This window comes from Mirounga leonina, unplaced genomic scaffold (genome assembly GCF_011800145.1).
Source record: "Mirounga leonina isolate KUSES-001 unplaced genomic scaffold, KU_Mleo_1.0 Mir_174, whole genome shotgun sequence".
NCBI lineage: Eukaryota > Metazoa > Chordata > Mammalia > Carnivora > Phocidae > Mirounga > Mirounga leonina.
In genome coordinates, this window is record NW_023270451.1 from 69,130,055 (window position 1) to 69,156,130 (window position 26,076).

General features: G+C 43.1%; 2 protein-coding genes and 1 non-coding gene across 4 annotated transcripts in view; all 3 read right to left on the reverse strand.

The window, feature by feature from the left end:
* The window catches only part of COPG2 (COPI coat complex subunit gamma 2), a 94,831-nt gene extending 87,440 nt beyond the window's left edge, over positions 1-7,391 (reverse strand). For both annotated transcript variants that reach the window (XM_035021118.1, XM_035021119.1), the window contains exons 1-4: positions 7,271-7,391; positions 6,054-6,106; positions 5,204-5,284; positions 2,620-2,691 (exon numbers count right to left, since the gene is read on the reverse strand). In XM_035021118.1, the coding sequence (XP_034877009.1) occupies positions 2,620-2,691; positions 5,204-5,284; positions 6,054-6,106; positions 7,271-7,307 (243 nt within the window). In that variant the 5' untranslated portion in view covers positions 7,308-7,391. The remainder of the gene's footprint in view (positions 1-2,619; positions 2,692-5,203; positions 5,285-6,053; positions 6,107-7,270) is intronic.
* Positions 7,392-7,603: 212 nt separating this feature from the next.
* TSGA13 (testis specific 13) lies at positions 7,604-21,233 on the reverse strand. Its single transcript, XM_035020307.1, has 7 exons — positions 21,166-21,233; positions 19,010-19,088; positions 16,727-16,798; positions 15,440-15,664; positions 10,778-10,917; positions 9,832-9,959; positions 7,604-7,891 (listed from the first exon to the last, which is right to left on the reverse strand). Exons 1-7 carry the CDS (start codon positions 21,231-21,233, stop codon positions 7,725-7,727), a joined length of 879 nt encoding a protein of 292 aa, XP_034876198.1. The 3' UTR covers positions 7,604-7,724.
* Positions 19,414-19,516, reverse strand: LOC118021417. The gene has a single exon (XR_004682163.1). It is a non-coding gene; the product is annotated as a U6 spliceosomal RNA (small nuclear RNA).
* Positions 21,234-26,076: the final 4,843 nt, after the last annotated feature.

The window sequence follows — 26,076 nt, forward strand, 5'->3', positions numbered from 1 at the left end:
TGACTCCTCCCTGAGAATTCCCCCCCACCCCCTGCAGCCCTCCCAAAAGGTGGCTATTTTCTCTCCTTTAAACCCTCATCCACCAAAACTACAGGTGGGGAAGCTCACTGCCTGTTCAAAATCTCTACACTGCCTTCTTTCACTTCACTTGTTCTCCCCTAAAAATCTCTGGCTTTAAATTATGCCTTCAGACTGCATCACCTGCCACCACTCCTGTGTGCATATATAGCTTTCCAGTTACTTCCCTTATTTAAAAAAAAAAAAGTTAGTACCTTGTTCACCATCACTATCTCCAATATTATCCCAGTAATAATTATTGGTGACTTTAATATCCACACAGACAATATTTCTGAAACTCTAACCACTTGGTAGAATTGACTTCTCCCAGGATCCTGTCCTCCTTCCTTTTGCAATCACCCACTTCCACTGTCACCCCCATCAATAACAGTATCCCTTTCATAATTTCATTTCCAAGCATTTCACTCTCCAGCCACCACACCTGACTCCAACAGCCCTTTCACTCCATCAATCCGTCGATCCGATCAACTTTTTACTGTCCCAATCAGCTCCTGTTCTTACTTGCCTCCTAACCAGACTCCATAGCTAATGTTTCAATCACTCAATTTCCTTGCTCTTCCCTCTGTTTACTAACCTGGCAAAACCCTAACCCTGACTAAATCCAATCTCTAACCGTTCCATGCTGCAACTGGAAGCCTGTAGCTGGAGAAAAACATTCGCTGAGCCAGCAGGTAATACTTTCAACTCATGACCACTAATTCCAAGGGGCCGTCTGTACTGTCCTACAACCTACATTCCCCAATCCATTCCCCAGAAAACTATTTCATGCCTTCCTTCCTTAATACAACCTCTGTGCTAGAGGCTTCAAGTTTGTCCTCCCTCTGTCTCTTCCCTGCTCCACGGCCCACTCTTCTTTCCAACTGCCATCCCGCTGAGCAACAGCAACCTGGGGCTGCAAATTCACAGAGCCACAAAGAGGCAACAGCCTTCCATAACTTTTGTAATAATCCCTCTCCGTGACCTTACTCCGGCTGCCTGAAATGCCTGGCTTTCTAGTCTAACTCCTCTAATACATAAACCTATTAATAATCACAGTGGTTCTGCTTCCCTGATTGAGCCCTGAATTTCTGGTACAGGAAGTGATTAAAGGGAAACAGGACCTTAACAATAGAAATCTAAAATTGCTTCTCTGATTCGATAAAAGGCATTAATGACCCTGTTTCTAGTGGTAAAGGGGAGACTAGTTGTCCATGGCATGCAGAGGCAAAATACTTAAATCATCACCTGCAGAGAAGCATCAGTAAGGACCTATAAAAGACAAGGTTTGGGTAACCCAGTGGTTGCTGCCATAGAATATTTTGTAAAAATGTGTTATATAATGGGTTAGTTGCTTCTAAGTACACTGGAGAACTTGGTAAAATAAATGAGTCCCGAGTTTGAAATTCACAGCTCAAGGTCTGGGTAAGGTACTAGAGTCTTCTGTAACACCTTTAATAGAAAGCCTGTGTCATGTGGACACAACTCTGAGAATTCTGAAAAGCAAACCCTCCATGTGGCTGAAAGACAATGAAAATTCAATACATACCCTGTGGGGCATCTTAAAGGGAAGACTTTGAATTGGCAAGGAGTGGGACCCTGAAAATTGGGATGGGGACATACGGGCAGATTCTGATGAAGCTGAGTACCTTGAACCCCTAAATTCCCCAAGCCTCCTCTGCAAGTACAAGCAGCTCTTCATTCTCTGAGGAAATGAGTCTCCCTTTGCCTGAAGAATGTGTAATGGCCTCACCTGAGAGAGTTGCCCTACAAGAGACTGCTGAGCTCCTGAGGACCTACTCCCGGATCTTATCATTATCCACACATATAACCACACTCAAATCCTACAAGTTCCTGGGGGTTGTGCACAAAATGTGGCTGGTGAAGATATGCAGTATATACCAAAAATACTGCAAGATTTGGACAATTTACATCAACAGAAAGCTGGGAAGTCTGTCTATCTCCCAGAACTCCCTCCCGTGTAGGTTCTGAGCTAGTGTTGGGCAAAAGAGAACTACGCACCACATTTAGAAAACAGAAGTAAAGCAGCAGAGACACTATGCTCTGAAAGTCAGGGTGGCTTAAGGCAGTGAGACACAAACAGTGAGGTGCTGGCAGCTTTGGTTTGTCCTTACTCTTCTTTTTCCCTACCCCATGTCCTCTTCCCCACACTGCTCTGGCACTTCTCACCAGCCAGCCCTGCTGCTGATCAACAGCAACCCCAGGCCCACCAGAAACGTGACTGGAAACTTAGAGATGTGGTAACTATGTCCACTGACTTCCACACCGGCCGGCTTTCACAGTGGCATGCCACACGCTGGATGTGAGCGGCTTTTACGACCGCGTGAGAGATCTGTGGGGGGAGAGCTTTATGCTGTATACTGTCAATCTTCCACATTCATGTGGCCTTTAATGAACATTTAAAAATGTTATGAAGATAAATAATGTTTAAGTAATTTTAAATATTTCAGGCGACCTTTTCTAATTTGGAACACTCCAAGCTCCCCAGGGAAAAAGAATAAAAGGAGCTCTTCCAGCCTAAAAGAATAAAATAAAAAGACTTACATCATTAGATTGAAACAATCGAGTCATTGCAAAGAAGGCTTCTGTGGCTTCTGTAGTTCCAAAGTGTTCGCCCTAAGGAAAATTGAAAACAATTTCTTAAACTTAAAAAAGGTATACTAAGGATTTTCTCTTTATTTCTGCAAAAAGCCTTTAAAATTCAGGGAAAAAATTTCTTTGTAAACATTCTGCCTCTGTGCTATTTTTCTGGCTTTCAATTTATAAACCTGTATGGCCATTTTGTCCACTCCTTATTTAAAATAATTCAATATCACACACTATGCTATAAAAGTTCTGGAATAGTAGTCTCTAACCTTTTAGCAGTAACTATTTTAATCTCCCTAGAGAACCACAGTTTACAAGTAAAAAGTAGTAGCAAGTTGAGTTCCTAATCAGAATGGCATGTTATTACTACACTGCCTACAAGCAGAGCTCACACCTTTTATATTTCTATAATCCAATGCCCAGCACAAAGCCTGACATATTATAGGAGCACAATAAATATTAAATTATAAAGAACTATATATTAGGAATCCCGGAAAACACGGTAAGAAGTGACCAACCAAAAGGCAGGAAGCAGATTAGTTATATAAGTCAGGTTTTGGATGATGCTTTGGATCAGAACTTTAACATGCTTAATAAATCATCCGAGGATCTTGCCAAAATGCAGAATCTGCTTCAGTAGCTCTGGGTGAAGGCTGAAATTTTGCATGTCTAACTAGCTCCCGGTTATGCAAATGCTGCTGTCTGAGAATGACATTTTTTTTTAAGTAGCAAGATGTTAGATAACCTATTTCACTCACAAGTCAAAAAATTCCGGATTACAGACCACCTGAGACATTAACATGTCAATATTCAATTTCATTAAAAGCAGTCCTCATAATGTGTTAGGCTCAATCACTTTTCAGGGCTTAAGATCTCACATGGACTATAACTAGTTTTCAATCTATTTGTCATGGGTATAAGAATAAACAAATTTTGATGAAAAACTTTAAAAAGTTGAGGATGAAAGACAAAGTATAAGAATTCACAATTACTTATATCAGAGTACCCAATGTGCCCATCAGCAAGAGATTTCCCTCTCTTTCATAAATACTTAGTGAACATACAGAAGTCCGGGCACTTTTCAGTCATATCAGTAAGCCCTGAGTCCCTACTTTTGGACTTGAAATTCAGAATATATGAGTAGGTCAGCTGCGGTAGAAATTTAAAAGTATTTTTCCATAAAGCAATACCAAGAACTAGGCCAAAGATAAAACTAAGGTTCCCAAACCTGTTTATGTAGTTGACTGTGTTTATTTATCAGATTATACAGGTAATTTCCTTATCAAGATAATGAAGTGTTTCAACATGAGTTGCCCATCAAAGAGATGCTGGTCAATATAAAAGTATATGCTACTCTGCACTACCTTTAACTACTCGAAACTCTGCTTATATAATGGATTTAGCCAACCCGGATGCAATGTGTGCTATGAAAAATTAAATCAAACTGACTTTGCCTTAAATGTTTCTAATATGCTACCACAGAAGGATATGATGTTGGTACAAGAATATATTTTGTGTAAAAGCGCGCACTTGTTGCTCAGTCTCCATTTGCCAACAACAAAGCTTCATCATGTCTTCAGTCATGAAACACAGTAAAAAAAAAGATGTTCTCATGGAATTCAAATTGGAAACCATGGCCTTCGTAACACCATATGTAGGCCACCTGAACTATATACACATGTGTATTTGGGTGTGCACGTGTGTGTGAATCTAAGAAACAAAATCACATTTTCTAAGGCCCTAGATATTTCATGAGACTTTTTCAGTCTGAAGCAAAACAAACAAAAACACAAGAAAAAATAAAATTAGCAACAGTAACAGCAAACAGAATTTATGTTCTATCAGGACAAATCCTTGTGTTTTGTCTGCTGTATCCCCAGTGCCTAAAACAGTGCGTAGGAATCAGCAGGTATATTATAAATATTTGCTGAATGACTGAATTAAAACTATTCCTGAATGCGCATATCCAGGATTATTCTCAGTGCTTTATGTTCATTATCTCATTGAATCATTACAACTTTAGAAAACAGAAACTATCACAATCCCCACTTATAGAAAAGGACATTAAGGCACAAAATGGTTAAGCTCAGAATCATGGTACAGTAGGGATAATATATATGTAATCTAAATATTAAAATCAAAGCTTGAAAAGCATCACTATTATACTCCTCCTCCTCAAAAAAAAGTAAAATATCTATCTGGGATTTGTGTAAGATTTTGTACTATATTTTTGGAGGGACATAAAGACCTCTGAACAAATCTAAACAACATGTTTTAACATTAACTAATAATTGTTAAATATGAATCAATGTTGAGACCTACTATGTGCTTGGCTGGTCTAGTACCTCATGAATAAAATAGAAGTATATGTCATAATCCATGTCCTCAAGAAGTGTTACGTATCTTTACCTTAATCAAGCACTGTATATTTTTAAATTAAGTGAATTTTTTACAAATAACTATACTTTCCAGAAAATATTTCACTGCATGTTATATAGTTCTACTCCAGGAAACAAATCTGAGGAAAATCAAAATACTTTACCTGGTTCAGTAAGTAAAGAATCTTTGTAAGAATATGCAAACATCTTCTTGGATTGATGGGTGTTTCATTGAATATACGAGCCTGTGGGGCAAAAAATTGTTATACATAGCATATTTTCTATCATTTGTATAACAGATTACAAAAAATCAACTTTAATCAAATAGACTATTACATAGTTTGATCACAATACCCAAATAATGTGAATTGCTTACAGTTTTCAATTTATCACAGTATATGATACATTATTAAATATGGTCTTGATTTTCCATTCCACACTAACTCCCTCCCTTAGATCAGGTACTTCAACTTTATGGGCTTTCTGTGTTAAGAATCACAATATTTATCTACAGCATTTGAATACAATTAGTTTAATGTCTACAACTTCCTTCAGTAACCTTGTACTAAACACCTCTTTGGAATTTTATTTAAAATTATCAACATGGGGACGCCTGGGTGGCTCAGTCGGTTAAGCGCCTGCCTTCAGCTCAGGTCGTGATCCCAGGGTCCTGGGATCGAGTCCCGCATCGGGCTCCCTGCTCCGCGGGGAGCCTGCTTCTCCCTCTGCCTCTGCCTCTCTCTCTATCTCTCATGAATAAATAAATAAAACCTTTAAAAAAATAAAATAAAATAAAATTATCAACATGTGGGAGAGTCTGCATGTTTTTACATTTCTATAAGCTCTAGACCCTCCTAGGATAAGTAACCCGTCTTCTTTTTCCCTCAAGTCTGGATTCTCCGAACACAATATTACATTCCTCAATTCTTATTTTGGGTCATCATATTCCAGGGGCTCTCTGCCCACCATTCTAAAATGGAATAGAAAAGAACACAGCATACTTCCAAGTCATACCTCCTGTAAAACAGCACTCTTCTCCAGATGCCGGAAAGGATTGGAGCCACTGCCTATATTATAAACAAAAAATGCCTTTAAGAGCTGTCCTAGACAAACTTATTGTCTACAGAACGGTACTGAATGCTTGGGATAGCTCACCTAAGTGAAGTGACCACTTGGATATCACAGTGACAATCATTACTCATACACATATAAATTGAATAAAATCATTTTGATTCTGGTACTAGCTGTCATTGCTAGTCATTGAAGATCTTGTACTCTTTTGCAGGATCCCTGCCCAAAATGAGTGTCTTCTTCCCCTCTCCGCTTTTCACACGAATGTGACAAGTATATGTCATGTGCACACAGCTAAGATTAATGAGACTGGCTGGGCCCTTTGGATTTCCCCAAAGGCAAGCACGATCTTACATGTTTCCAACAATTACTGAGAAGCAGAAAAGAGTTAGCAAAGAATCCTATCAAGCTGGAAGGGGCCATGGAGATCTACTAACCCAAACCTCGACCACACCATGGGAGAGCAGCACCAAACACTGAGGGTTTTTGGTTTGGGAGTTTGGGGGGGTTTGTTGTTTTTAGGTGGCTTGGCACCTTCCCCATTTGCTCTGGACGCAACTCACTTTTGGATGCCTGAGCATTAAATGACCGATGTACCATGGGACGGTCTTAACCCCCTGGGAAGCGGACAGAGTTAAGGTCCCCGGGAAGACTGGAAGGTACAAGGCACTTCCAAGTTCATACACACACACACGCACGCACATACTGTCCCGTCGAGCACAGACCCACTCTGGGCCTACCACTACCAGCACCCCCCGCTCTCACACGCGCGCACCCACTCCCTCCGCCACGCGCCGTGGGCCCGCCTCCTCTGCGGGCAGCCCACCCCCGGCGAGCGCGGCGGAGGCTGCTCCGAGGGGCTGCGCCAGGGGGAGGGGGCGGGGGCGGGAGCGGGGGGCGGGGCCGCCGAGCTGCCCGACGCGGCGCGCGGGCGCGGGGCCGGAGCGCGCGACCCGGGGGGAGGCTCCGGCGCCCGGGGGAGGGGCTAGGGGCAGGCCCCAGGCTGCAGCAGAGCGGAGCCGGGCGGAGGGAGGGGCGGGCTCCAACTCCGGCCCCCTGGCACACCGGCGCCCACGCCTTCGGGCCCCCGAGAGCAGGTGGCGGCGGGCGGGGAAGGGGCCCCCGCGGCTGAGGGTGGGCGTCAGAAGCCCAGCGCGTACCAGACTCCTCGTCCTTCTTGTCGAATTTTTTAATCATCTTGGACGACTTCCCAGCGCCCAGACCCACCGCAACCGTCCCAGGCGCCGCAGCCGGCGAGCGGAAGAGGCTGCAGGAAGGCCGGCCCCGTGCTCAGGCGCCGGTTGGGTCGCCGTCCCGTCACTCGGGGAGAAGGCCCGCCCTCCCCCGGCTGCCGCGGCCGCTCTGGTCCCCTAGGGACGCGGCCACGCCCTCTCCTCCTCCCCGAGTCGGGCGGAGGCGGGGCCAGGCGCTGGGGCCCCTGCAGCGACAGGTCGGAGACGGGGGCTGGCCCTGGCCAACCCTGCCAGCGACCGGGCAGCCCAAGCCCGGAGCGGGCAGAATGCGGTTTTATTTGGTTGACACGCCCTGGATGGTGACTTCTGCAGGCCCCTTAGTCTCTGGAGACCGAGGCGGGGAAGCCTGGAGGGTTTGTTTTCACTTGACGACTGTGGCGTTTTTTATAACCCACTGCTGGGCCCTTCCATTGCGGAAGGTGCTCTCCCCTGGCACAGTTCTGGTGAGTTTCTCTTCCAGGAGCGACGAAAGGGTTAGTGGTTCCCACATCAGCTTGGAAGTCGGCAGGTCACTTCCTGACTTGGCGACTGCAACAAAGCACAGGGCACCTTGGTAAATGTGGATTTCCAGAGGATCTAAAAGGACACTCAGTGTGAGGCAGGAAAGAGACCCCCTTGGAGAGACCAGGAAGCTGGTCTTTACTCTTATAGCAAGAGGGTAAATTTTGGACCACGGACTACCATGCCCAACCTTCTTTATAGTTCTGGATCCCTTCCCTTCATCAAAACCCAGTTTAAGACACTGCCAGTTTGGAGTCTTCCCTGTTTCATCCCGCCCCTTTCAAATGATTCCACCTGCAACCATACTGACACTTAGATAACTCTTAATAAGATGCATTCACTTGTATATTCATATTCCTCTGAGCCTTTTCCTCAAGTTGCATGTGGTTTTCCGTTCTTCTGTCTGAGGTGTACCTAAGAAACTGTTTCTACCTTTGGCTTCAGTGTCCTCACTTTATCCAGATTCTCTTTCAACCTCTGCCTGTCCTTGGAAGCTTCCATCCCGGGCTCTTTTTGCTTCCATCCCTCGCACTTTTTTGATGCAGTATGTCTTGTAAATATCCCTTGGATCTGTTTCCTTATTCCTACTGCTATCACCTTCATTCTGGCCCTATCATCCATCTCTTGGACAGCCTCCTAATCAGCCCCCATCCAATTATGGCCCCCATCCAAACCATTTTCTACGTAATCTTTCTTTATTTGGATGCCTGGCAAACATGGAACGTGACTGGCTATTGGCAGAAGGAGGGTTTGCTAGCAGTCTCTCTTACTTGAAGCGGAGACATTGTTTCAACTTCACAGTCCCCCACCCCAAACTGTCTTTGTTTAGGGAAAGCATCACAAGGGGCCCTTTAGATGCATAAGTCAAGTAAGTACGTACTCAATTTTCTTGGGAGAAACTGTAAAGTCACCAAAAATCTACTAATTGCTATAGACTGAGATATTAAGTGTTCTGTTTAGAAATGTAAATTGGGTAGATCCTTAAAGGTTCATGCCCTTGAAAAATTAGAGAAATTCTAATCTAGATTGGATTCTAGATTCTAGAGAAATTCTTTCCCCCAATATTGACTTAAACCAAACTGCTGATATCCTACATATAGTCATTTAAGATTTAACTCTAGCTTTACTAAATGTGCTATTAACTTATGTTCATCTTATCTTGCTTATAAAGCTCAAAACTTGCCTCGGTGGAGGGGTGGAATTTCCCTTGAAGGAAATAAATATCCCTACTTATTATTCCAGGGCTGGGGGAAAAAAAAAACAGTCTTGGTGCTTGATAAGTGCTCAACACTTATAGTTGTCCCATCAGTGTTAAAAGAATGATAATGTGTGGGGAGAATTGTCACTGCATTCTCTTCCATAAAACCTTATCCCAAACCCCTTCCACACCATGTCCTGCCTCGACCCCAAAGAAACTCATGAACTTCTGAAACCCACAGACTTATCCTTTGGTCCTTCTAGAACAGTTTTCCACAAAGTGTGACATGCATAATACAAGGCAGATTTGGGTGATACATAAATATTTTAAATTTTAATTACTATAGATTTGACTAAATGTATGTCAGAAAAAAACATGTAACTAGTATATCATATGATATAGTATTAAGAAAAGAACAACAAAAAACTTTTAAAGAAAAACATTATATAAATAACAAGGCAAATAATACATCAAAATGGCCCAAACTATTAAAGTGGTAGGTGAGTAGTTTGGGAAACACTATCCTAGAGCTTTATTGAAATTTGAGGGTTAAAAATAAAAGAAACGAAATTTGAGGGTTTAACAGAGTCCAAAGCCTAGTATCAGTCAGGCCTTTTAACAGTTCTTAGCTTCCAGGCTACAAGGAAAAACAGTCTCCAGAACCTCCATAAGAAATGTTGATTTGTCCTTATCTCTTGCCCCCAAAAGGTTGTCCCTCTTGCCCACATCTCAGATCTGTAAGCCTTTGCTTTAAAAGAAAGAAACTTACCATCTTTCCTCATATCTCTTTTACAGACTGAAGCAAAGTTGAGCTGGGGGTACATTTTTTTCTGTTTCCTCAAAGCATAGACCTTTAAATACTTCCCTTCACTCTTGAAATCATTGTTGGTGGAAAACCTTAAGAAGGAAAGCTCATTTAGTAGATCCTAGGCCAGGGGGTTAATGGAACCAGTCACTACACTCTACTTCTGGGGGAGAAGAAAGGACAGTCACCAGAGAGTGCTCATTGGTATGGAGTGGGAGTATTGCTTAGTGGAAGGGATGCTTCTAGAACCTAGCATTGTAAATCTGTGAAGGAACTCTAAAATCTCTTCTCAGGCACATAGGTGGCTCAGTCAGTTAAGCATCTGCCTTCGACTCAGGTCATGATCCCAGGGTCCTGGGATATAGCCCCATGTTGGGCTCTCTGTTCAGCAGGGAGCCTGCTTCTCCCCCTCCCTCTGCCATTCCCCCACCCCAACCCCAATTGTGCTCTCTGGCTCTCTGTCAAATAAATAAATAAAATCTTTAAAAAATAAAAATTTTAAGAATCTAAAAAATAAAAACAATATAAAATCTCTTCTCTCCTCCCCACATTAGATGGGGGCTGCTCCTATAACTAGTTTCAAATGAAATCTAATAGCACATTGTTCTTAAGCTACGGCCCTTCACATGCACTGAGAGACAATGTTGTTCTATTTCCTCTCATAGATCTTTGAGTACTCTTTTCACTCTTGAAAATCATTCTCAGTGGAAAAACCTTAGTTTTGCATTATTGTTTCTTTTCATTAGGGTATAAATGAGGTTGGGGGTCATGTAGGAAAGCTGTCTTATTATTATGCAGTTATGTATATTTCCTACAATCAAAAAGCTTTTGTTAAATTGTGATGAAAAGAGATAGTAACATGAATAAAGAAATGATAGGAAGAAAATGAGTACAAGAGCCGGGACTTCACCTAAACCACTGTTCTCGCTTGGATGTAGGATCCTCCAACAGAGTCATAGGAAAGGTTGGTTTCAGCCCAGACCTTAACTTTTTTTTCTGAGACATCAGGGGTAGGCAGAAGTTCTCAGGGGGTTTGTGCCGATAACTTTCCTGCAGCAGAGGAAAGAAGAGTAAGTGAGGGAGTAAGCTGAGCCCTTGCGACTGAACTAATTTCCTGGACTAAACTTCAGTTCCTCTAAAATGATGCAACAAAACCTGTCAGAGAGGGAAGAGCGGACTGAAATCAAAAGAAAAGGAAGCAGTTCCCTGAGTGGGCTACTAGAGTTGACCCCTCTTATCCATAGAAGATACATTCTAACACCCCCAGTGGATGCCTGAAATCATGAATAGTACCGAGCCCTCGATACACACTATATTTTTTCCTATACGCACATACCTATGATAAAGTTTAATTTATAAATTAGGCACAGTAAGAGATTAATAACAACAACCAATAAAATAGAATAATGACATTGTAAGAAAAGTTATGTGAATGTGGTCTCTCTCTTTCTCACTTGAAATAATGTACTGCCCTGACCCTTTTTCTTCTTGTGCTGATGTGAGATGATAAAATGCCCACATGATGAGATGCGGGGAGGTGAGTGACCTAGGCATCGTGACTTAGCGTTAGGCTACTCCTGAAGGAGGATCATCTGCTTCTGGCCCCCAGGTTGACTGTGGGTAACTGAAACCACAGAACGCTAAACTGCAGATGAGAGGTGGGGGGTGGGAACTCTGAACCCATTTGTTTTGTTGCCAGATGACATGTCCAAAGCTTGGTCAGTGTCTTAAGTCATTGATTGGCCTTGTCCAGTGGCCCTTTGAAGTGAATGGTAGAGGACTTTACCCAGTTTTGAGAAGGATTCAGTTAGTGAATCACTTAGGAAACTGAGCACTTGGTAATAAATTGGGAAAGAAATCCATGGGACGCTACCTTCTTTTCTCAAAGATGACTGCCTCATTCACATTCCATTCTCTGTCTGCAGTGGAAAGGTCATGAAATGGGATGTTTTGTGAGATTATCATTTCACCATTACTAAAGGTCATAGAATCAAAGACTTTAAGGAAAGATCTTAAAGGTCACCCAGTCTAACCATTCATCTGACTCTCTTATCCCCTCCACAATATTACTATCAAGTGGCCAATCTTCCTGTACCTAAAAACTCAACCTATTTCCTCTTTGCTCAGCTGTTGGCTGTCCCCTCCACAACTTCTACCCGATAGCCCAAACAGAACAAATCTAGTGTCTCTCCCGCAGTCCTTAAAGAATTTGAAGAGATCCATCACGTGCCTTCTAAGCTCGTTCTCCTCTCTTAGGCTCAACATTGCCCCTATTTTGAACTTTTCTTCTTGTGATCTGGCTTTGGGCTCTCTATCCTCCTGATTTTTCCTGTAACTCATTTGAGAAAGCTACTGTTTATATTCTTCCTAATGTATGGCAATCTGAAATGAAAACAATATGCTAGCAACAGTAGGACACATCCCATCACCCTGTTAAAGTCTCTATTCAAATGTCATCACCTCTTCTGAGAGTCTTGTTTAACTACGCTATCTAAAATTGCCCCTCACACCCATCGTGCTCCATTCCCTTATCTTGCTTTGTCATGGCACTTACCACATTCTACAGTATCTGTTTGCTTACTTAGGGTCTGTCGGCCTCCCTAGAATTAAACTTCATTCTGGTGGACTTCGGTGTAGTCACTGATCTATCCCTACTACCCATAACAGTGCCTGGCACAAAGTTAGGTGCTCAATAAATACTTGTTGAATCAATGAAAGACTAAATGAATGACCAGACTGATTAAATGACACATGCTGAGCTGATTCTCACAGAATTTTAAAGCCTCTTAAAAAAAAAATACTTCCTGTTGAACCATGTCTTTTAAATTCTGTACTCGTTCTCTTTAAGCTCTTCCAGTTTTGAGGAACTTCTGTTCAAGTTACCTCAACAAATAGAGGTTTTACTCTAAGAGCACATGTGCCTAGGAGCTAAGAGTCTGGCCGCAAAAAGAGCAGAAACGTTACCAGAGCTAGACCTCATGGCAGAAAAACAGGAGTGGAAAAGTATTTGGGATTCAGGACAGCACTAGCTAAGGACTACCACGGCATGAGTTGGTGTATCTCATCTCTGGTGCCCTATCATTAGCTTGTCTCCTACTTTCTCCCTGTCAGCTTCCCTCTCTCTCTCTACCGTGTCTACTCCCTACCTTTATTCTGTTTGTTTCTTCTACCTGTAGCTTCCGCTAATTCATTTCTACTTCTCTAGAACTTTATCCTGCCCCTCCTCTGATTTCATGGTCCCTATACTCCCCTCTTCCTCCTGGTTTAATTTTTTTTTTTTTTAATGGCTTCTCTCTACCTGTCCTTTCAGCTTTCATTCCCACTGCCTTCATCTTCCCCTTTCCCAACTCAGGTGCCTGGAAGCAGGAATCTGATCGGTCTGGGGATTTTTGGCTGTTGATAGGTTGGTTGACTTTGGTGAGGGTTTGGTTTTGGCTTTTGGGGGTTTTTTTGTTTTCATTTCAGGATACCAATCTGTACCATGGGTCACTGATCAGCCTATGAATTTTGCTTCACTGGGTCTGGTGTCCCCCTCAGGTCCCAGGTCTGCAGTGGAAAGGTCATGAAATGGGATGTTTTGTGAGATTATCATTTCACCATTACTAAAGGTCATAGAATCAAAGACTTTAAGGCATCCTTTTCTTCATGGGTGGTGGTAGGGCCATTTCACTTAGAAGAGGCTGTGAGTTAGCCATCCCTGTGACAGACATGCTTGCTCCGATCTTCGATTTGCCTGCTGGAACCCACCCTTTTCTTATACCTGTGCCTGCGCATAGCAAAAGAATGCTTCTTTTGTATACGATCTTAGGCTCACTAAATACTGTCACATTTGTCTAGCAAGGGAAAGGGGGGTTGCAGCGTAAATATGAAAGAAGCGTTCTAGATATTGGGCACTTGTTCCAGAGAGCCTGTAGAATTACCATGGTGTCAGTCTTTGACAATCAGTGCCTTAACTCTATTACTACAATTTGGCTGGTAGCACAATTTGCTCATGAATGTGATCAGGTCCTGCAAGTCATTTGGAAGGCTCATATAGTACCAGCTGTTGGAAGAAAGTTCTTCTTACATCAAGCTACACGATAGTCTTGTATTTCCTTCTCTACCTTGAGTAGGACAATCCTAGCCCGGCATTCATTCCTCTCTCAGTGTACATTACCCATAACCACTGAGAACTGACCATGGAGTTTATGCTCAAAGGGCACAAATTCTGAGACCCAAGAGACCATAGGCAATGAATTCGTTAACAAACTCATGTTCAGCATGTATCACCGCGTATTAGCATTTTACCCTCCATTTGGAGAGGAAGTTTTACTGCCATTCATCTAGGACCTAAGGAAGCACGAACCTCAAATTCACCACATTGTATCACAAGGGTCTGTCTTGGGTAATTTCTGTGATAATTAGATTCTTTTGTTTGCACTTTCGCTTCATTCAATTTCTTCTGGTCGTATTAGGCCTGCTCTCAAGGCTGTTAAGATCTTTTTTATCTTTTAAATAAATAAATATCTTTTAAATTTATTTTCTTCACTTCCTCTGCTATTTAGTCCAATTCTTCAGCATCTCTCACCTTGACTGTTGTAGTAACATCGCAACTAATCTTTCTGATTTGTATCTCTTCCACAGTGAACACATCTTTCTCCCAACCTCCAAAAACAGTCTTTCTAAAATGCCAATTTGATTATACCTTTTATGTCCCCCCCATTTACTCTTTCACATCTCCATAAATGTGCCTCACTTTCGCGGGTCTTCATGCCTCTGCCTTTTCCTCTGATGGGGATATTCTCCCATTCTTTTGTCAGGGGATTCCTCCTCTGTAAAACCTCCCTGATGACTCCCTTTCCACCAACAAAGATACAGAGCTCCATTCTACTTTAGTTCTGTATCTCACATATTCTCTTATTATCCATATATCCTGGTATATTATAATAACTTGTATATTTCTCATGTATTGAGCAGTGTCTCCTACTAGACTCCAAGATCCTTCCAGATAGAAACTATTCTGAAAGCATCTTTATATTTTAGTTCTTTGTTTAGTGTATGTTCAGCAATTGTTTATTGGATTGAACATGAACTTCTATAGTGTAGAATCAAGTCCCAAATGTCTGGCTGCCATGATAGTAAATTCTCTGCTCTGTTCCTCTCCACTTCTCCTGACACCCAAAAGCAGTGGGTGTAAAGCATAATAACCCTTTACTCATTTCCCATTAGTTATTTCTGGTCCTCATTCTTCATTTCCTGATTTATCCTTTACTGCTTTATACTCAACTAGAAAGCCAGTGGCTATTTCACCTTTGGTTAATTACAAACTAAATGTCTTTGGCCAAGGAGGAACAATTTCTAATTAGGACCATGCGATGAAGTTTCATGGCACAAGCTTGTGCAATTCTGAGCCTTTCTCAGGCTCTCCAGATTGTGTGTGTGTGTGTGTCTGTGTGTGTGTATGTGTGAAGTACATAGCAAGGAGAAAGAAGGAAGAAGCTGGCTCCTGAATACCATCTTCCCTGTTAATTTAACTCCCTTCCTCAAGCTAGCTCCCAGTTCCTGGGGGTCCTTCCTCAGGATGCCAGGATGCTTCCCCATGTGTCATTACCTTGAGTAGCAACTCCTTGGAAAAGTATTTTGGGGCCATGTCCTTTCCTTGCTGGTCAGTTGGGCAGGGAAGTGGGTTGTTGGTCATAATCAGTAAGGTCTTATCCTGATCGTACTCTGCTACTTTTAACATGAAGCTTCTGATTTTCCTGTTTCGAGCCAGGATTTTCTGCAGGGCTGTGGGCTTCAAAGGCTCATAGTACTGGGCCTGAGCAACACAGAGGTTTCCAGAGAGACAAAGGGATTAGATCAAGACAAAATTAACAAATCAATTGGCTAGGGGAGGGACAGAGGCTGTACATAGGCTGGACAAATCTGCTCTGAAATTTGTTTTACAGAAAATATCTGAACCTCCCCATCCCTTTCTGCTCTCAGAGCAGTCCCCACAAATAGTCTAAGGGGTGAGGAAATGAGTTGGAAAAGTTTCCACATAAAAGGAGCAAGATGACTTAGTTCTTCTGAAAAAGCGTCACATCTCGCCCAGCACGATGGGGCAAACAGAAGTTTCCATGTTAAGCCTAAATGGCCTTCTCTACAACTCTCTCTGAGGCAAAGGGAGAAATTGCCAGAGACCAAAGCTCCTTCCTTGTTCAGGGAGCCCAACACAGCGCCTGTCTGCATCTTCCCACCCACCGACATTTCTCCACAGGCACAACCACATTAATGTGCCTAATAAGCACAACCTTATAAAGGAAAAGAAGTCACAAAAGACAACATGTCATTTAAGATGTGATGGGAGAAGGGGCTGTCCCACTAAATTTGCTTTTCTGTCTATAGGAAGGAGGCAGAGGATTAGAGAGGGAGAGAATAGAGTACCTCTGATTAGAAATAGGTTTTCTCAACTTAAAAATAAATCAGCTGCAGGGCACCTGGGTGGCTCAGTCAGTTGGGTGTCCAACTCTTGATTTTGGCTCAGGTCATGATCTCAGGGTAGTGAGACTGAGCCCTACAGCGGGCTCCATGCTAGGTGTGGAGCCTGCTTGGGATTCCCTCTCTCCCTCTCCCTCTGCCCCTCCACTCCCACCCCACCTCTGCGTGCGCATGCTTGCGCACTCTCTCTAAAAAAATACCAAAAAAATCAGCCGCAGGGACCACCTTCTTCCCAGTTCCTCCCTTGTCCCTCACCGTCACCACATTCAGCACTGCCCCTGGTGTAAGTGTCCCAGGACAGCTCTGCTTCCCTGTGCCACAAGCCTGTGCAGTCACAGAAGCTGGTGGCACCACTCCTGGACCTTACTCTTAGGGACCTTGGGGGGATGAATCCACCTACCAAATTCGGATGGACCGTGTAATGCTGAAGGTTCTTCAGAACAAATTTTGATTGCCCGACTGTATCACAAATCTAGAGACAATAACTGAAATCAGTGGTTTCAAGTTGCACCAAGCCCTACACAATATTCCATTCCTCACCTCCACTCCATCTGACTAAAAACTGGTCTCTCATTTAAACTAAGTGAGGACAACACCGTGCTTCAAGGTTTGTACCCTGGGATTCTGGAATGCGGACCACACCAAAGAGAGCTGGGTTCTGAGGCATCCCAACAGGGAAGCTTGTACATGGACGTGTGGACCCACTTCATGGATGGCAGGTAAAGCTATGAGGGGAAGTAGGTAACGGCAGCATCAAAGTTCAGACGAGGACAAATCACTCCAAGGCATCCGAACTCTTCCTTCTGCCCCTTCCATTTCTATAAGAAATCAGGTGAAAATCATCATGGAGGACACCCTCTGAGGAGAAAAGCAAGTCGTAAAAGGGCAATCACCTAAGGGTCGTAGTGGACGGGAGCCGTAGGGACCATTGCCTGCCGAGATGGAGGCAGACATATGGAGGAAGGAAGAAACAATGGTGCATTTTGTTTTGCTTTTTTTTTTTAAGATTTTATTTATTTATTTGAGAGAGAGAGAATGAGAGACAGAGAGCATGAGAGGGAGGAGGGTCAGAGGGAGAAGCAGACTCCCTGCCGAGTAGGGAGCCCGATGCGGGACTCGATCCCGGGACTCCAGGATCATGACCTGAGCCGAAGGCAGTCGCTTAACCGACTGAGCCACCCAGGCGCCCTGCTTTGTTTTTTTTAATATTTCTACAGTACATGATTCTTCCAGAAATGTTGACCAAAAATAACTGAATGTCAATAATACTCCTGTCCACCACTTTGCATTTTTCCGCTGGTGGACGTGCTGGTGATTGGCAGACGGATAGAGTGTCGTGTCTTGGTTGTACAGTTGTTGGGCCTCCTGCCTCTCCTTCCCTGACCCCGGTGTTGTTGCCTAGCCTCTAGCTCAGCTGTAGGTCACCCAGAGATGAGTCAAAGGGATGAGGACACAAGGAGGGAAAAGCTCTGAGTTACCACCTTTGGGCTCGGCATAATCAGAAATCAGAAAAAGAGGAGCAGGCACAATCCTGTGTTTGGATCAGCATTTCCAAAGATTGCCATGCCTGCAAGGAGGTGATATGGTAAGATGGGGTGCAGAGGGACGGGAACGTGCATTGAAAGGTGAGAAAAGCATGAATGTGAATGGAAAAGAGGGAAGAAGTAAGGGTGGGACAGAACTGTGCCATGAGGGGAGGAAAATGCCAGGGGCTGGCAATGCCGAGGGGCTGGGGGGACAGGGGACAGACCAGGAGGACTATCCAAGCCATGCCATGCATTCCACAAGGAACAATGGGAAGAGATAAATCCAAAGATGCAATGATTTAATTTTATTATCTTTTTGGAAAACTGAAGTCCCTTTGTTCAAAACAAAGATATATTATGAACAATCTGCTTCACAGATAGGATGTATATATTCAGAATCATAGAAGTCTCAGAAAATTTTGAGAGAAAGATGTGAAAACTTTTCTTTTGTAGGTTTTTGTTTTTGTTTTGTTTTTTTGAGAGGGGGCTGGTAGGGAGGAGCATAAAGTCTAGCTACATAGGGTTTCTAAGATAAGTTTATGGTCCCTGGCTTCTAGCCCTGATTTGTTGCTGATATGTTCCTGTCTCTTTTCTAAGTCTCTGTTTCCCTTTCATAAAATTAGGATAAATTAACCTTGCTCTCTATATAAATCTTAACCCCTTTTTGCTTTTCAACAGGAAGTTTGAGAACCCAACTTATAAAGTACTCTAACTTGGGGTGCCTGGGTGGCTCAGTCTTTAAGCTTCTGCCTTTGGCTCAGGTCATGATCCCAGGGTCCTGAGATGGAGCCCCGCATTGGGGGCTCCCTGCTTAGTAGGGAGCCTGCTTCTCCCTCTCCCAATTCCCCTGCTTGTGTTCCCTCTCTTGCTGTGTCTCTGTCAAATAAATAGATAAAATCTTTAAAAGAAAAATAAAGTATTCTGGGGCGCCTGGGTGGCTCAGTCGTTAAGCGTCTGCCTTCAGCTCAGGTCATGGTCCTGGGGTCCTGGGATCGAGTCCCACATCGGGCTCCCTGCTCTGCAGAGAGCCTGTTCTCCCTCTCCCACTCCCCCTGCTTGTGTTCCCTCTCTCGCTGTGTCTCTCTCTGTCAAATAAATAAATAATTTAAAAATAAAATAAAATAAAGTATTCTCTTTCTTCTAATGCTCTTTCTTACCTCATCATTATCAATCACTATTCCTTTCTCAAGTTTAACTGAGCTGGTTCCTGGAATGTTTGATTTCCTTTGTTGAAACCTAAAAAAGAAGCAGAATATCCAATTGTATTTTCTTACTCTGAGGCCTGGTCTTTGGCGTGTTCTCAATCTCCCTCAATGAAGTTTGGGAGCCTGACTTAGAAGAGCCCAATTTGGGGGATCACTAATTGAATATATACTTAGAGTAAAGAATAGGATTCATTATCCAGCCTGCATGTTGGGGGAAAACAAAACTTCAGTTTGAAAAGTATCCTTAAAGACCACCTACTATTTTGAATGCCTACCTGCCTACTCTTCTCTGCAGGGAAATGACTCTACCTTTGCCAATAACTGATTCCATGAGAGGGATATTATTAGTGGGAGTTCACAACTGAATACACTTCACAAATTTGCATGTCATCTTTATGCAGGTACCATGCTAATCTTCTATCATTCTAATTTTAGTATATATGCTGATGACATGAGCACAAATTTCCAATTCTTAATGACCATGCTTGGACTACTGGCTCCCTCTTGTACCTAACCATATCTAGGTTTCTCTATCTAGAACTAAGATGATAAAATCATCAATGGCAAATATCCTCATACTCTGTTCTTTCTCTTACTTTTTGATCCCCTACCCAGATACCAGTTCCTTTTGGAGAAAAGAGGGAGACAGACGTTACAATATTTAGTAAGAAAGTATTTTAGATTCCTTGACTAATTCTACTAAACCCATTTAGTGCCTAAACATAGTGAAAGATGCTCATCCTTAAGATTGGGTTAATGATTAAAAGAAATGGCCTGCTTCCTCCTTGGAGATAGTTCCTATTTAGGTATTCACCTAGCTTACATTAAAGTAGGAGCCTGGGACTACTTGAAGTAGACCTCTCTCCTCTAAAAAATGAGGGTGGCAGTGCAAGGACCAAACTAAGAAAAGTAGAAATAGCCAAGATATGTAGTTGGCAAGTCAACAGCTGTAGGGTGGTACAAATCATCCCGAATCCAGTATCAAGTCCCATCCAAGCATGGCTCACTTCCATCTGTTGCTGCCTACCAACTTCATCATTAACTCACGCCAGAGGTCTTAAAAAATAGTCTCAAGGGGATCAGGTGACACATTGGGGGTAGACCAAAATAAGTTCATCCCCAGTTAACATCTTAAAGTTGGTACCCTTTTGATGTGTCCTATTACCTTAAGCTATCTCATAATAATATACTATAATCTTTATTATAGCACTTTTCAAAATGCTTCTTTATTATCTCAAAGAGAGCACAGGATCCCAGATACTCTTTTTTAAGGCCAATTTAAGGCATAGAGCTGTGGGAAAAATGTTCCTTCAGTCCAGCAGTGTCGACAAGGACAGTCTGGAGCTTTCCTTTTGATAATGCTACTCTAGTTGCTGCATGAAACACACACCAAGATCTGGGTTTTGGCCTGAGGACAGTCAGTCAATTAGAACATTTTTAATGAGAGTCTACTCTGAGACTAGACCTGTTCAAAGTGATATGAGCTCCCATCCAACTAACCAGGCCCGACCCTGCTTAGCTTCCGAGATCAGACGAGATCGGGCGCGTTCAGGGTGGTATGGCCATACTACAACATACGTTTGTATAAAATGGTATTCATAACTTAGTGGGGCAAACAAAACTACACACTTGGTATGTCCCTTTTGGCCCATTGCTGTTCACTGCTAAGTGGGCCAATCCAAGGTAAGTATTCACCCAGAGGCCAAATTCAATGCCTCCAAAGAGTCCACGTTCTGCAGGGGCTCAATTCAATCCAGTCCTTCCTTAGTGCACACCATGTGCCCAGCCCCGTTCTTGATCCTGTGTGGGAGAAAGAGAAGACTGGTAGGTGTTGTTGTGAATGCAGAATATGCACTAGACATGATGACCTTTGTCCTCAAGAACTTAGGTGGTAAATGGTGGGGTGGAAGGGGTGGGGGGAGAGGAAGTGACCATTACATTTGAAACAAGAATGGCAACTATATGCTAATATATTAGGTAAGTCATTTCATCTCTGGGGCCTTGTAAAAATGAAAAGAGTTAACCAAATGATTTAAAGATAATATTCTAATTCCTTTAGACAGTGGTAAGATTTCCCTACATTAAGACCTGAAATAAAATTGACTCACGGGTCAGTAATGGGAGAAAGTTGGAGAACAACGGTGCTTTCATTTATCTCCCCTTTCAATACAACCATGCTCCCATATGTTAGGCCTGTGAAGCTAGGGAAAGTGTGTGTATATGTGGATGTGGGGAGAGGGTGGCAAGGAATTGCTACTTTTTTTTTTTTTATATATAGACAATTTAAAATGGAAGCTAAAAGTTGATGATGTACAAGCCACCATTTAGAGAAGAGAGGTCAGTGAGGCTTGGAGGGACATTTCCTAAAAGATGTGGAGCTTGAGCCATGACCCTATAAGATGGTGTGTGAAGTCACCTACCTAGAAGGTATTTGTTGTTGTTGTTCTAGGTAGTAAGACATAAAAGTGGATATAGGTAGGATGGGATCGAATTATGGGGGTCTTGGCAATTAAGTAGAACTTTGATAGACCTATCAGCCCAAGCTCCTATAAAGCCTGCGGGTTTGGAGGAAAGACTGTGTTAGTGTTGACAATGCCAATAAGTGATTGTTTAAGGTTTATATCTAGTTTGATTGTCTAGACATAAACCCTAAAGACAATTGTCTAGAGTTTATGACTAGACTGAGCTAAACTCTGAAAATTCCCTCAAGGGGAGTAGATTAATGAGCTTTTCAGCCTTTTCTCACCTTTAGTTTACTGGAATCGTGAGTCCAATTCATGTGTATATTGAAACTACAATAATTAGAAGCCATCAAACTGGGAGGTACAAATCTTGGGCTACCTTTTTGCCACCCAGGGTGGAAAAAACAAAATCACACAAACACAAAAACCACATCCGAAACAAAAAGAGAAAGATCTGGTGTACAATACCTTAAAGGACATCAGGAAACCCTATTTCATTGAGGAAAGGGAGATTCCTTGGCACCGAAACTTTCCATTTGGAAGTGTCTTATTATTTTCTTGATTCTGGAGAAGACACAGGAATTTGTGATGAACAGGCAATCTAGAATGCTGGGGTGTTCTATGTTGGAGTCAGCACAAAGATAAACAAGATCTGTTCCAATTTGTTTTTCTAACCTATGACTTCCCTATACATACCCTGACATTGTCACCATATTTTAATCAACCTCTACTTTAACCAATGTTTTCACCCTATTCCTCAATTCCTCAAATACAGTGCACTTTCTCTCTTATTCCCCATACTTAAAACCCTCTCCCCACCTCTTCAAACCATTTGAATCCTCTTCTTTCTTTATGTTACTACTGAGGTCTGTCCTCTTCAGAGAACACTTTCCAGATAATCCAATCCCAATTCTAGCCTGCAGGCGTGTGTGTGTGTGTGTGTGTGTGTGTACAATTCTATAGTAGCTTGTACATTCCTTCTGTGCAGATGCTGTTTGCTTCCTAGGCAGTAAACATCTTGAAAGTGATATTGCCAAGACCCCCATAATTCGATCCCATCCTACCTATATCCACTTTTATGTCTTACTACCTAGCCTTCGGCTCAGGTCATGATCCCAGGGTCCTGGGATTGAGCCTCGCATCGGGCTCCCTGCTCTGCGGGAAGCCTGCTTCTCCCTCTTCTACTCCCCCTGCTTGTGTTCCCTCTCTCACTGTGTCTCTCTCTGTCAAATAAATCAATAAAAATCTTAAAAAAAAAAAAAAGTGATATGTGAATTTTATATACATTTGTTCCCCCCACAGTGCTTTGTATATAAGGGATTCAAAAATCAGCGTTTATTTCAATATATTTATTGGCCATTTATGATATGTTAAGCACCGGCTTAGGCAATGGGAACCAAACACAGATCAGATATAGACCTTGACTTCAAGGACCTCACAGTTTAGCCAGGAAGAGAGACCAAAAAAAAAAAAAGAGTTCAATGTAACAGATTGCAATGCCTATATCAGAGATTTGTTCAGATGCTGTCGGATCAAAGAGGAAGAGCACTAAACCCTGGGACATTTGGAACTAACATCTAAACTGAGCCTAGAAAGGTGAGTGTGAGTTAAACATGTAAAGAGAAGAGAAAATGGGCATTTGAGAAACAGGCAGCAACACAAGCAAAACCATGAGAATAGAACAAAGCATGGCTTGTATAGGGGAACTGCAAATAGCTTATGCCTAGAACATAAGATTTAACAGAAAGGTAGCAGGAGATGAAATTGGGGAGGAAGCCAGGGTCCAAATCCTAGAGTGTAGTCCCTGATAGAAGCTTGTAGGTTATTCTATGAGTAATAAAGAGCTATTGAGGGATTTTAAGTCAGGAGATATGTTAAACGACATATATTTTAGAAATATGAAAATGGTGGCAGTGTGAACCATAGATTAGAAAGACAGGCCTTTGAGAAGGCTATGGTACTAAGGAAGGAGTGAAAAATTGTTAAGAGTCACAAATTTGTGCTACTCACCTCTTGTCTCCTAGCCCTGGATGACTTATCCAAAGATGGCCAACTAGATTCTCTCTACTAGGAATCTGAGAGTTTGATAAAGACATAGAGAGATGGGGGCACCTGAGTGGCTCAGTGGGTTAAGTGTCTGCCTTCAGCTCAGGTCATGATCCCAGAGTCCTGGGATCGAGCCCTGTATCAGGCTCCCTGCTCAGCGGGGAGCCTGCTTCTCCCTCTCACACTCCCCCTGCTTGGGCTCTGTCTCTCTCTCTGTGTCAAATAAATAAATAAAATTAAAAAAAAAAAAGACACAGAGAGATAAGGATGATTATAGCTGAGTTGTCTTATGCAGAGTCCCAGGCAGAAGGGCTAAGCTCCACCCACTGAGGTCCCCAGAACTGCAGCAGATCCAGTCCTCCCTGAAGCATAGGACTTCAATTCTGTGAGCTTTCCCAATAGCTTTTCAAATATCCTCCCCCATCCTTTTTCTTCTGAAATTAGTCAGAGTTCATTTCTGTTGTTTGCAACAAAAACAACCACCTAAACCGATGTAGGCTCTAAAGCCAGCTAGCAGCACTGAAGAGGGATAAATGAGGGACATCTGAAAGATGTTAGGATGATACAGTAATAGGACTTGACCACAGGCTGCTGGATATAGTCACATTTTTAGCTTGAATCCTTGAGTGAATGGAGGTGCAATTTACTAAATTAGAAAATGAGGGAGGTAGAGTGGGTTTGGGGGGGATAAATGATGAGTTTTGGTTTGGGTTGGTTGAATATGAGGTACAGGTAGGGATTTTGTCTAATAAATGGCTTAAAATATGGGTCTGGAGCTCAAGAGAGTGGTTTGGGATAGAGTAACCCATTTGGGAGACAGCCTCAAGTTCATGTGCTAATGGAAACCATGGGAGTAGATGCGATCAAGCAGGAGAAATGATGAGCTGAAAACACTAAGACACAGGACAGAGCCCTGGGCGACACAAACACCAAAGCAAGAGCATCCTGAGCAGATGTACAGAGAACACTGAAAAGGAGTGGCCAGAGGTTGGAGGAGAACCAGGAAAAGATAGCCATGGAAATCTTGGAAAGAGACAGTACCATGAAAAAGGGAGAACCTCTACCTTACACCAGCATCTAAACTGCAACTTTTGAAGGCACAGGAAAGGATTTTTAAAACTCACAAAAGTTGCCAAAACTTAATAAACAATCCAGTGCTGCTGATTCTAAGGCAGATAAATCTAGATGGAGAAAGCCTACTAAGCTGGAGTTCATGGCAGAGCCGGGATTTGCTGGAACAAGCAGAGACTGTCTGAGAGAAGACAATGTGAACATGTCACACATTCTCCACTGATGGTCTTCTTTTTCAGACATAGGGGCTATATCAACCAAAACTCAGGTCGATTGTCCCTTTTTACAGGACCTAAGAGTGGGTCCCTCATCCTTTCACCTCCACAACTTTTCACAGCCAGATGGAGGCCTCACAGACAGGGTAACAGCTGCGTAGCGAGGGTGGGGTGCCAGGGTGACACAGTGCATCCCGGAAGATGGGACCTTAGGAGCAAAGAGCAGCGAGTGAGGACACCAGGCAGGGAAAAGCTCTTTGCGGAACCACTGTCTTCCTGTCCTCCTATTTTGAATTGGTAATAAAATAGAAACATCTACCCCTTTGAAAGTATTGCTATGGTAGTATCCACCCTTCTTTCCTTATACAATGAAAAAGTAGTGGCCTGGGCGCCTGGGTGGCTCAGTCGGTTAAGCAGCTGCCTTCGGCTCAGGTCATGATCTCGGGGTCCTGGGATGGAGCCCCACATTGGGCTTCCTGCTCAGCGGGGACCCTGCTTCTCCCTCTGCCCCCCCCCCCCCACCGCTCGCACTCCCTCTCCCTCTCTCTCAAATAAATAATTTTTTTTTAAGAAAAAGTAATAGCAGATAGGGCTGAGCAAGGGTAGCTTATCCCATTCCTGTCTCTTCCTTTTATAAACAGCCTGCTAGCAACATGTGGTAAATAATCCGGGGAGGCTCTTCCTTTGTCAGGAGACGCCCACTGTTTATCAGTGACCAGGTGTGTCTTTCCAGTTCACGGGGATGTATTAGGAAGCCAAATTTATATTCAGATGCCAGCCATAGGTCTCCAAACTAGCCTCTAGCAAACCAACCAACCAATCAACCAACCAACCAACCAACCAACCAACCAACCAACCAGCAACAACAACAAAAAACCTCTGGTATTTTGAACTCATCTGATTCTTGCATGTTTTTATTAATTGCTTGTAGGAATTATTTATTAATTCAACGAACAATTTATTAATTGCCTGTAGGAATGTTTAGTAGCTCAAGTACTTCCACAGGGGCCTGGCTGCAGTGAAGGCTGCGACTGCCCCGTTAGTGTTCCACATTGGTGCAGACACCAGGAGATGGGGGGCGTCTGGGAGGGGGCTGGGGGGGTCCAGAAACTTATCTCCTCACAAAAGCAAAAAGAAAAGCCTGCTAGAAACTAGAGACTGGGCAGGGCGTTTTGCCTGGCAACCCGTCTTCCATCCGTGGGCAGAGGGGGCCTGGGATTTATAA

Excerpts from the sequence above, each read along its gene's own strand:
- TSGA13 (XM_035020307.1), bottom strand. The coding sequence starts at position 21,233 with ATGGTTGTATTGAAAGGGGAGATAAATGAAAGCACCGTTGTTCTCCAA. Across the intron at positions 16,799-19,009 it reads TAGTGATTGATAATGATGAG|ATTTGTGATACAGTCGGGCA; the intron begins GTAAGAAAGAGC and ends TATTGTCTCTAG. Across the intron at positions 10,918-15,439 it reads AGGTAATGACACATGGGGAA|GAAAGTTATCGGCACAAACC; the intron begins GCATCCTGGCAT and ends CCTCTGCTGCAG.